This window comes from Sceloporus undulatus, chromosome 4 (assembly GCF_019175285.1).
Source record: "Sceloporus undulatus isolate JIND9_A2432 ecotype Alabama chromosome 4, SceUnd_v1.1, whole genome shotgun sequence".
Lineage (NCBI taxonomy): Eukaryota > Metazoa > Chordata > Lepidosauria > Squamata > Phrynosomatidae > Sceloporus > Sceloporus undulatus.
In genome coordinates, this window is record NC_056525.1 from 63,875,220 (window position 1) to 63,887,276 (window position 12,057).

General features: G+C 40.2%; 1 protein-coding gene across 1 annotated transcript in view; it reads left to right on the forward strand.

The window, feature by feature from the left end:
* LOC121927856 (triggering receptor expressed on myeloid cells 2-like) overlaps positions 1-9,918 on the forward strand; it is a 32,276-nt gene extending 22,358 nt beyond the window's left edge. Inside the window, exons 4-9 of the mRNA XM_042461818.1 lie at positions 176-586; positions 1,510-1,558; positions 4,072-4,113; positions 4,473-4,576; positions 6,719-6,771; positions 9,682-9,918. Of these exons, the coding sequence (XP_042317752.1) occupies positions 176-586; positions 1,510-1,558; positions 4,072-4,113; positions 4,473-4,576; positions 6,719-6,771; positions 9,682-9,918 (896 nt within the window). The remainder of the gene's footprint in view (positions 1-175; positions 587-1,509; positions 1,559-4,071; positions 4,114-4,472; positions 4,577-6,718; positions 6,772-9,681) is intronic.
* Positions 9,919-12,057: the final 2,139 nt, after the last annotated feature.

The following is a 12,057-nucleotide window of genomic DNA, read 5'->3' on the forward strand; positions in this document are numbered from 1 at the left end:
CATAGCTGCGTCAGGATTCAAACCTTGGTCTCCAGAGTCCTAGTCCAATGCTCAAATCATTACATCATGCTGGCTGTCATATAATATAATATATAGTATATAGAAAATATTCAATAGTGTTGATAGTATATAGGAAAAGTCAAAATCCTTTGCACATATTTTATTATTCTCGTAGGTCTTCTGGTACCTAGTAAGCCTTTACAACCAACAACATCTATGACGCCAGCTTTTTTAAGGCCTAGTGTGTCAGGAAGTAAACTAAAAGAAGTGATCAAGGTACAAGGAGAAGCCCTCATCTTGGAAGCTTTCTGTTCCGAGCAAGATGTACAAGCAGAGAAAGTCTGGTGCAAAGGTGACCTGCTAACAGAATGTGATGTTGACAAACCTGTAAGCCTCTCAGGAACAGGATGGAAGCATCTGACCCCTAAACCAAACCAAAGAGTTGTACTATTGGTTTCAAGAAATGGCTGTGTTTATTTTTTCATATCCTCTCTTCAAATAGAAGACTCGGGAATATATTGGTTGGGGATTCTTAAGGACCTGCGTATTATCCCTGTAAGAAAAATCAAAGTGATAGTTCAAAAAGGTGAGTACTTGTAGATGAGTGAGTGGATGTCTTCTACATACAAGAGGAGTTTCTGAAGAAATGCAGAGCCTTTTATGCATGGGAGGTGGACATGGTACAGACTTACTGGTAATGTACTTTAGTCTGCAGATGGTTGAGCATATTTGCACAAAACAAAACAAAAACGGTGAATATGTGTCCTAGCAGAGACTTTTCTCCAAATTTGTCATATTTTTAGAAAATATGTTCAGCCATTTTTATTCCCCCGTGGAACATTCAAACTTGTTTATTGTTGTTGTTGTTGTTGTTCCTATTGTACTTTCAAGTCATTTCTGATTTATGGCAACCCTAAGGCATGGGGTTTTCTTGGCAGGATTTGTTCAGAGGAGGTTTGCCATTGCCTTTCCCTGAGGCTGAGAGCATGTTACTTGCCCAAGGTTTGAGCGCGTGACTTGCCAGTGGGTCTTATGGTCCCCAGAGTCACAGTCCAACACTCATACCACTACTTGTTACTCTTCCATAAATAGCCTAAAGTGGCACAGTCCAATGAGAATTTAATTGATTCTTCTGCCTCAATCTTATTGGAGAGGTGGGGTAGAAATAATTTTTATTATTATTATTATTATTATTATTATTATTATTATTATTATTATTATTATGACTAATTCTCAGTGACAGTTTGCAAGGAAAAATTGAAAGGCACTGTCAGGGAAACTTTCATTACTGGAATGAGAAATGAGCAACTTTTTGTAAAGAGTATGAAGTAGTAACATTGCCAGTTTCCCTAAAAGGAAGATGCAGAGTATTCTAAAGATCTATAATTAAGAATGTTGAGAATAAGGAAACAAAACAACAAAGACAGATAGATCCAAAAACATCTGTGAAGAGCAATAATGACAAAACCAGAAGTTTTACTCTCTTTTACTATACAATTTTATTTTCAGAACAGAAAAATAATGGCATTGTGACAGTTACCAGTGAAGATGAACAAAGGTACCAACATTACATTTATAATCAGAATGCATCACGGTTAGAGACGTGTGCATATTGCAGCAGTTACTCATTCTACCTTCCTGTGTTCCCCTACCATTTGGTTCAAATAAACAATGCAATCAAAAGTGCAACTGCAGGGTTTGACTTTACAACTCACAAAAGCTGAAAACTATGTCCACATGCAAGTTTTATGTTACCCTACAGGAGGTTGTGCCCTGCAAAGTCCAGTCTCCATCACCACCACCCTTTGAGCAATGTAATTTGTTTTTATGCTATTACACTTTGATAGGCAAAGCTTTAAAACTCTGCTTGACTTCAGTGCATGTGTGAGTGTGCTATTTTGTTAGTTTGTACATTGATCACACATGCACAGAAGAAAAACAGAGCTGGATTTGAGAAAACAAGTTGAGACTACTGAGAGGAACTGCTCTCTTTCTGTGCCATATTTGGGCAAACATCAGCTCCTCTGCACCTTCAAAACGAAGGGAGAAATGGCTGTCCCAGAATCAGTCACCATCCATTTGTCTCCCTTGGATCCAAGTTAGTCTCTCACTTACAGTATTTATAGATGCCTCTAGTCTTTGGGTGAGTGGGAGAGAGGATGCAGCATTGTTTAGATCTTGTTAGCATTAGCTACTCATAATCCTGTGATGATGATTCTTCTGACATGGAGTGGGGTAGTGCATATTTTGGGGAAAGAGCCAGAAAGGTTTAAAGTAAGAAATATTGAGGAACCAACTGGAGAAAGAAATGAAAGCTGGAGGCAGTGGCATCACTAGAGCTGGCATCGATCCAGTGCAGTAACTCTTGCTGTCAATCCTAGCCACCCTTCTCTGCCAGCCAGGCCCCCTCTGCCATGGTGGGAGCGAGGTGCTGCTGCCATCCAGCACTCCTTCCCAGTAGAGCTGCTGCATGAGTGGGAGAGGGAGGCAACTTGCTTCCCTGCCTGGCCAGCAGACCTGCCCAGGCCAGAAGGCAACCCCTTCCCATTAGTGGCCAGGGGTTGCTGCCACTCAGCATCTTTTTCCACATCTGGCATGACTGTTGCACAAGTAGGAGAGAAAGGTGATTCACTTTCCCACCTGGCCAGCAGAGCCGGAAGGCAGCTCTTCCCACCAGCTGACATTGGTGGGCATGGGCTGCTGTTGCCACCCAGCACCTTTTTCACAGCTGAGCCAGTAACCCTTCCAGACCTGGATGGAGCTGCTAGGCAGTGGCAGAACCCACCCCACCCCTACCAGTGGCCACAACCAATGAAGGGCAGAGGCACCCTGGCTGTCAGAGGGAGGTGACAGTGGGGTCTTGGGAGCAACCACTCCACTGAGTGTTCTTCCCCCTGTGGGGTATCACCCAGTATGGTCCACATCCTCTGCATCCCCTTAATAATGCCCTTGGCTGGTGGATACGGGCAGTCAATTCAGGGGCTAGATACAGAAGAGGATGAGAAATAGAAACAGAGGCAAGAAAGTAAGGAAAGCCAAATAGCATTGGAAGAATTTTTAAAAAGGTCAGGAGAATGGTTAGGAAAGCAGGGAACTGTAAGGTGTATGTGTGCATGTGTAAGAGGCAGGGGTTACTGAAAGCCATGTGTGTGGGGAGAGGATGGGTGCCTTTAGAAACAGAAGTGAACTGTGTGGAAAGTCTGCCATGGGGAGGAGGAACAGAGGCAGACTGGCATCCTGCTAGCAACTTAGATAGTGCTATATATTCCTGAGTTAGTTATTTTTTTCAGTGATCAATGATGTCACAATTCTCTACTGATTTCATGCAAGGACAAAACTCCCACCGAACCCATCTTTTAGCTGCTGCATCACCTCCAACTGCCAAATATGTGGCCAATGGAGAGCAAGGGAAAAGTGGAGGAGTGTCCAGCTATGTTTTTATTTGGTAGTTCCACCTGTACGGAGCTTGGTAATATATCTTCTGACCCAGAGTCTTGGCCATAACTTATTTTAGAGGTCTTGCAGCAAGTAGACTGATTACCTTAAGTAAAGGCATTTCTAGGTTTAACTTCTAACTGTCCAAAAGTGTACATTTTCTTTCTAGTCCTATCGTTTTTTAATCTTCCAGCATACCAGTTTCTGTCACAGCCTACAAAATTAACACACACTCATGGATACCAAGCTCAAGTGTACAAGGATAGAGAGGAACAATTCTCTGGGGAAACACATAGGCACAAAATGCTATGCTGATGCAACATGGCTCCTCTTTCCTGCTACTGCTTGGAGTATAAACCTGTGCCTACTTAGTAGCAAGCTCGCTCTGTTGCATAAAATGAAAATCAAAGCAGGCAACATTTTTTCCACCACAGTTTAGCAGATAAAGAAAGTACAGTAATCTCTTTACCATGAAAGAGACACACATTGATAGCGTATATATGTGTATGTATGCAAGTGTGGGAGTGGCTGAGTGTGTATGGAGTGAATGGTGTGCGTGTAGGTATTATGCATAAGAATGAGGAAGCAATCCTTTTCAAGCTAATGTTCTGAATGTTCGGTGGCCTTTTCTCCCAGCCCAGAACCAAGTGTGATAATTCCTATCTCTTCTGAACCACGGTAAGACCTGAATCTTCCATTTAGTTAAACTGAGGCCTGGCAAATCAGAAGGCTTGGTAGCAAAGTAAATAAATGCCAGCACATCAGCTCCAGTGGGTAAAAGTCATCACTGACCATGATGAGTACTTGTAGCCCTCTTTCTTTATGGCCTGCACTTAATATGGTAATCTCTATCTGCACCTCTTTTCTGGTACACTATTATGCTGCAAACCTCACACCATTTGTATGCTTCTAACCTCCTCTGAAAGCAAGGTAAAACTTAATTATGTACTGCAGGTACAAAAGGTATCCTGGCAAATTTATCAGGTACCCGTTTCTGCTCAGGGCAGATTTAATTAATACATTGTGAATTGTTTCAGAGTTTACCAAGTTATCTTGATTCTGGGCTCCATTGTGGTTGGCATAACAATTATTGCAGCTCTCACATTAGTTGTCACGATGCTCCTCAAGGGGAAAATGAGAGGTAAGGTTCAGCTTCTTTTGTCTTCACAAAGCTCAGTTCTATTTTTAAAAGTTCAATTCTTAATGCTTCAATTTAATAGCATCGAATAGGAATTTTAATGAATAGATGTGTACATTATGTAGCACGACAACATTATGTAGCATGACATAGTCTGGGAAGTTACGAACAATGCAGCTACCACTAACAATTTACTCATCTATAATGATGGTGTAGTTTATTTTAAAAAGTAAAATAACAAGTGAGAACAAAGTTATTTTATTGATGTAGTAAGTAAACTTTCTCAGTCATTTTTTAAATGTTACCCTTAAAGGGCACTTTTAGGCATTTTTAAAGTTATTTGGCAAGAATCTTTCAAGTTTTATGCACTCTCTTATATCAATTCTGGCCGGAATCCTGTTGGGCAGTTACTAATGTGTAACCTACAATTACACATTTGGAACTGCTACATATTCACAGCCCCTATATAGTCCCTAGTTTAGGGGGCATGTAGTAACCAAGGAAGTTTCCAAACCTTACTTACTAGTAAGCAGCTGCTGGGATCAATGGAGGCTCATTCCCCTGTCAGTCAAGAAGCAGCTGCCTGACATCCCCACCCCATGCATGGATGCAAGTAATCTCTGGTGCAAGGGGGATTTGTGGCATGGGTCTTTTTCTGCCTGTCATACTAGAGATCACTCATAGGAGAGGGTGCGAATGTCAGGGTGTCACTCCTTGACTGACAGGAGAATGGACACCAGTCAATCCCAATGGCTGTTTACCAGTAAATGCAGTCCAGAGAAAGTCTAGATGGAATCCACTATGTAGCACCATAGTTATGGTGCTACATAGTATATAATGGTCATACAGGATTCCCCCAAATATCTTTTAAAAGAGAACTGAAGAAAAACAAAAAAGATTTAAGCAAACAAGTTATCTTTTTTCCCCTTAGACACTGCAACAAATAGTGAGAAATTACCCTTAAGCACTATAATGAGTATTATGAATTTTCCCCCAAAAGAGTTTTTTTTAATCTGAAACTGTCATATTTATTGTTGTAGACTTTGCCATTTCAAGTTGCTTTGCATTTATCGATATTTTCATTTCTAAACTACAGTTAAAAAAAATAAAGTTTCAGTGCTAGGAAAACAGAATTCAGGGCTCTTTTGTGTCAATTGACTATAATCATTTCTTCATGTTACGGGGCACATGTTGTGAGTTTCACTTATTATTGCTTTCATTGTTTATTAATGGTGTAGAAGAAATGCACAGTGAATTAATTTGTCTTGTGAAGCAGTTCATTTTAAAAACAGCTGCAAACTAGAAATGAGTTCCTTGCCTGTCTCTGGACAGAAGGAGACAAATTACAGGCATTTGCACTGATAAAGAAATTAAGTGTCCTGCCTCAAATATTCAAAAATGTACAAATGACTGAAAATGTTTAGTGTTTGTTTACAATTTATTAAATCAAGCAACATTTGCCAACCTATGGAATGGTGTTTTAGCTTCTTACATTTTGTTAGAATGTCAAAAATGTTTTCTTCAAGGGTTTTGTATTATCTCGAGTTTCAATTTTTTTAGAAAAAGTCACTCCATCCTCCATTAGTAAAGAGGGTGTGCAATGTATGGGTGTGCTAAGAAAACAAGAAAAGAGATAGACCAGAAATGAAAATAGCTAGAACTTCTCATTGCTTCCTTACAGATTGAAATAGCAAAAAATTATAACCTTTAATTACAACAAAAAAATTACGACCATTAATGCTCTGCAATATCTTATTGCATGTGACTATTTCAGGGTCAGAGTCAATAATTTTTTCATTTCCCACAGTCCACTCTTTATCAAAAACAACAGGATGATTTCTAAATATATTACCTGAACTTACTTGAAGCCTTGCAAAAGCCACAAAAAGCTTTCACGTTTACAAATCTGTAAATGCAAGCAGAATAATTTCTTGTTTTATATATAAGATAACCAGGATGATCAATGAGTGTATATTCAATAAAGGATGCAACTAATCATGGCTGGCTGATGCAGTATGGCATGTGTTTGGCACATTCCCACATTTAGGTATCTGCTTGTTTTTGGTATTCAGCAAAAACTATAATATAAGTGGCCCATAAATAGGTACGTTTATATACTAAATGCGACTCTCTTCTTGATAGCAGCAGATGACCTGAATTTTGGTGATAGCCCAAATTGTAGAGTAATAACATTGCAGGTAAGTTCCCTTTTCATGTTAGGAGAAAATTGAAAATTAATTATATGAGCATTATCACTTTCCAAAGGGCTTGTACATACAGTTAAGCATTGCATTCCTAGGCCCCATTCCCACTGACCCATTTAACATGGGTGGAACTGGGTATATCCAGATGCCCCTCCCCCAAATCTCTCCGTTAGCGAGTGCCCACTACGATTGAGGGGCATTTTAACCCGAATGCCTTATCGGGTTTAACTTGAGGGCGCCTGCTGTCAATTAAGCAATCGTCATAGGTGATGTTTGCAGGGGCATCGGAAGTGTGTTTCCCCCCTCCTTTTTTTTAAAGAGCCAGGGAAAAAAATGCTCCAAATTGCGCACATTTTTTTCAATTTAAAATTTCGTGTGGGGGGGGGGGGGCATTTGGGTCAGTGCAGGTTATGATCTGCCCTTGGCCCCATTTTGAACCCCAAAATGCAAGCTAATGCATCCTGTATCCCCAGCTCCTTGCTACCCCAGAATGTAGTAGTAGTAGTAGTAGTAGTAGTAGTAATAATAATAATAATAATAATAATAATATTCCTCACCTCAGAAATGCCAGAAAAGGATGCGATTGTCATGCATTCTTTTTTGATTTTAAAAGCAATTCAGGGCTGCCCCTGAATTCCTTGCAAAAGCATGTATCGTTTTGCCAATTTGCCAAATTGACAAGAGCAACAAATGTAACATTCGAATTATAGCACTGATTTGCAAAGGAAAAAAAGTCTAGCCCATTTGCAACATTTCCTCTTTGCTGGAAGCCAGCAAATGAAAGGGAAAGGGAACAAGCTGCCAGCCACGTTCTATCTATCTATATACAGTATCTGCCTCAAGAAAAAACAAAACAAAACATGCGCACATTTTGTCAAAATTAATTTTTAAAAAATGGAGGAAAGTGCCTGATGGGAGCTCCGTTCATGCCCTGCCTTTGACCTGACCTGACCTAACCCCTTTCCTCCTGCTTACACTTTGCCATTGCCTTCCACTGAAGCTGAGAGAGAGTGACCTGTCAGTTCCAACTAAGGTAGACCCATGGAATCAATTGGAAATAAAAGGGAAATGCAGCGCAGACATTCTGACTGTAGCATCCGCATATAACACAAATAATAATAATAATAATAATAATAATAATAATCCAGGAGCAAGAGGAAATGAAAGTAGCACAGTATCACAAGAAAGCATACAGACATGTCACCCAAAAAAGCATGCGCATAAATTGTCAGAAATAAAAGAGGCTCCTTCTGCTGCAGCTGGATTTCCCTACATCCCCTGGCTTAGCCCCACAGCCCTATTTCCCTGGGCAATCCTCCTCCTCCTCTTTCCTTCCGACCCTCCCCTCCCAAGCTGCCCTGGCTCCTTCATCCTCCTCCTCCTGCTCCATTAGAGAATGCCCTCCATGGCTCCCTTCTTCCCAGGGCTGCATCATCATCATCCTCCATCACTTTCTCCACTCCTCCTTCCCCCTACAGCCCTTTGCAGCCCCCAAGTCCCCCCCGTTTCCCCCCCCCCCTTTTGCCTCCTGTCAGCCTCCAGTCCTTTGGCTCTTTCCTCCTCCTCCTCTTCCTCCCCCTCCCCTCGAATGAGGGGAGGGAATGCTCTGATCTCTGTCCACCTTCCAACCCTAATCCCTCCCTGAATTTGCCCCAAACATGATCGAGGGCAAGTTCATATTTCGTGGAACCCGGGTCTTTTGGGAAAAGACGGATTTTAGCCCGATTCTGGATACCCCGGGGTAAGGAGCATTTCTTTGTGCAAGCCTCGACATGGATTGTGACAGAATCGGGCCCAATATGAACTTCACATGCAAATTTCGAATCCTGAACCGGGTTAAAATGTAGTCTGAATGGCCCCCTAGTTTATCAGATCTGAGGGAATTCTTGGGGTTATATTTGTAGTATTGTAAAAACTGCAGTCTCTTCCAGGGAAAGAAAAAAACTATTTTTTGTTTATGTGTTTTGTTTAACTTCTTAAAAAATAAACAACTCCCCATTCCTGGCATTAAGTTGTACTAGGTAATGTTTACTGTCAAGGCTGTAAAGCCCAGATTCAGTAATGTACACCAGTAATTGATTCTCAATTACTGGAAGGTTTATTGTGGAGTACAGGAAATTCATTTAATTCATAGCCACTTGCAATGCCAGTAAAATTTTCTTTCTGATAATATCTCATTCACACAATTTTCAGTAACGTAACACAAGAGGAGTGTGCATTTGTGTATATTTGTGGACTTTTTAAAAAGCCTGCATTTCACATAAGATTTGTACTAGGTCCTGGACAGAAGAGTACTATGATTATGTCAGTTTAAGCAGGAAAATAAAACAACTGCTGTTAGAACTGCCATTGAGGCTATGGTCCTATGGTCACAGGAACATCCTATGGTCCCTGGAACATCCTATATGGCTCCAGTGAGCCACCCAATATAGTGGTTCTCCTTTTCCTCCCATAGAAAGGTAAAAACTCCTCCTCCTCATATACACTTTAGTACCATTTAATAGTTTCCTCTCCACTACCTCAAACACAAATATTTTTGCCACTTGCTTCTAGCTTAAAAGCCTGTGATGTTGGGTAATAATGTACCTACTATCTACCTACAGCAGATACATTCATTCAACTGGCAGCTCAACTAGACCAGAAGTGATGAATCTATAACTCTTTACAAATGTTGGACTAGACGTTCTCCACCGCCTAAATTGGCCTGTTAGAAGAAAGACTATTAAACTATTAGAATTAGAATGTATCTACAGTTTTAAAAGACAAACTCAGAACACACACTAAAACTAATATGGATGCCAAGAGAAAATTGCTTCTATAGAGTTCAGAATGGGGATTTGGTCTTAGAGGTGAAATATGGCTGCTTTCTTAAAAATACTCTTTGGTTTTCTTCCCAATTTTCAGATACATGATGTCAATGCTGCCAAAAGTATTTCAAGCAAAGAAATGAATGCAGTATATGCCATACCAAACAAGCCCAAATCAAGGATAGAGGACATTACATACGTCAACACAAAGTTTCCACTGAGGTCAAGTATCATGAAACATCACAGTGAGCCACATGGCATGCTTCCCTCTCCGGGATCTGTAGAGTATGCAAACATCATCTTTGGATCAAGAATTCCACATATTACGGACTAAAGACAAACTGAGCTGAATCTGGCCTCTCCTTTTTACAAATTCAAGGTTGATCTTCTGAAATGTAATAGTGAGATGAAAGTACCTTTGTTTTAGAGCTAAAAGATATATTCAAGATCTTCCTCTAGCTTCTATGCAATGCTCTACTATTTTAAGAGCTAGTAAGCTAATCTAAAGGCCTTCAAATCCACTATCTAGAACCAGTGTGCAGGCCAATTCACATAGTCAAATGCCCCTTGATTATATGAATTCACCCTACCATTAGAAAAAGTGAAGCAACCCAAAATATCAAATGCAGGGGTGGGCAGAATCTCCTGCCATTCCTCCAGATACCTCAGTTACACCCCTTTTGAAGGCCAGAAATGTATATAAAGCCTTCTCTGCACCTCCTAAATTATCTCACTGACTTCAAGTCCTAACAACACTGTCCCATCATGAAGAATACAATTGCTAGTCCAATGTGTTTATGTATGTCAAATAGAGCACTATCTTGTCCTTTGCCTGTCACAGCAAAAGATCCTAATATAGGAGACAGGACCATGTAATCATGGGAGGGAATGGCTGAACTGGGCTTTGCATAGGAAATCAACCACTCTTAATCACAATTTGAGTAACAAGAGTATAGAATAAACTCTTTTTTTAAAAAAAATCCAAATCCAATTACTACACATACTATGAATAGCCCCTTCTTTGTAAATGTAATTGAAACACAACATATAATGTCTGTATGATGTTGTTTAAAAAGAAAAAAAAAGAACTAAACCAATTTCCCTGCAAGACGCAACCTACCCACCAGAAAACTTATCTTTCCTTGGGTTCTTGCTCAGAAAAAGACCCTAGATAATATATTTACGTTGTTGTATTATAGCTGTGCTTATTTAAGAACAAAATGAATCATAGAATCATAGAATCATAGAGTTGGAAGAGACCACAAGGGCCATCCAGTCCAACCCCATTCTGCCATGCAGGAAATCCAAATCAAAGCATCCTTGACAGATAGCCATCTTGCCTCTGCTTAAAGACCTCCAAGGAAGGAGACTCCACTACACTCCAAGGGAGTTTGTTCCACTGTCAAACAAGAACAAACACAGAAGGTCTCTGTCGGGTATGCTTTGATTGAGAGTTCCTGCATGGCAGGAGGCTTCGACTGGATGACCCTTGTGGTCTCTTCCAACATATGATTTTATGATTAAACGCAGAAATATCCTAATGATTAGCAAATGGAAATACAGGTGATCCGAATTTAACAAAAGGGATGTTCAGGGAAGGAGTCCAGATTCTCTGCTCACCCGTGGCCACCCCAGCTTACTTCCTGGTGTTTATTATCCTTTTCTGAGCTCCAGCATCTAATGTGTGTTCAACTACCTGAAAGCAGCTTCAAAAGCATCAGGGAGGTCAGCAGCAGACACAGGAATGCTTAAGCATTCCTCAGCCACATATCTGTTATGAAGTCACTATCAAATCCCAGCACCCCCTGGTGGTAACTGAGGCAGTGTTACATTTTAGTTGTATGGCACCCAAAGAATATTTGTACAGTAAATGTATAAAGAGGAATGTATCTTCTGTTTTGAAATGTAAATAATGCTTTAAGTTTGTGGAATTTATTGAGTAAACATATCATCAAACTGATGGCTTCCTTGCATTCTCTTTCACCCTGAAATGATATATTTTGGGCCAGCATACAGTATTTATTATATCTATCTATTATATGACTCATGTACGTCTGGGTTATTACCGACTAAGACTATTGATTCACATCATGCCATCCTAAAATCACTGCAAGGCTGAAAAATTTAGACAATCTTGCTTCAAGATTTATATTGCAGGCACTTGCTACTGATTGCAATGAAACAGCTCATGACCCACAAGAGAGTTTATCAGAAGAATGATGTCTCTCATCATATCAGCTTTCATTTCTATTGTAGTCAAATTCTTACAGTGCAATTTTAGTTGATATTTACACCATAGTAGCTTCATCAATTATAGAACACAACACTATGAACTACCTCCTTATAAATCTTTTACTCTGACAGCTAATTTATCAAGCTGGATTTTAAGATGATTTATGTTTGGGGAAGGTAGCTCTTTTATATGCTGGACTGGCACCATTTTATCTCCAATAGGGCTGTGGGTACAGGGAAG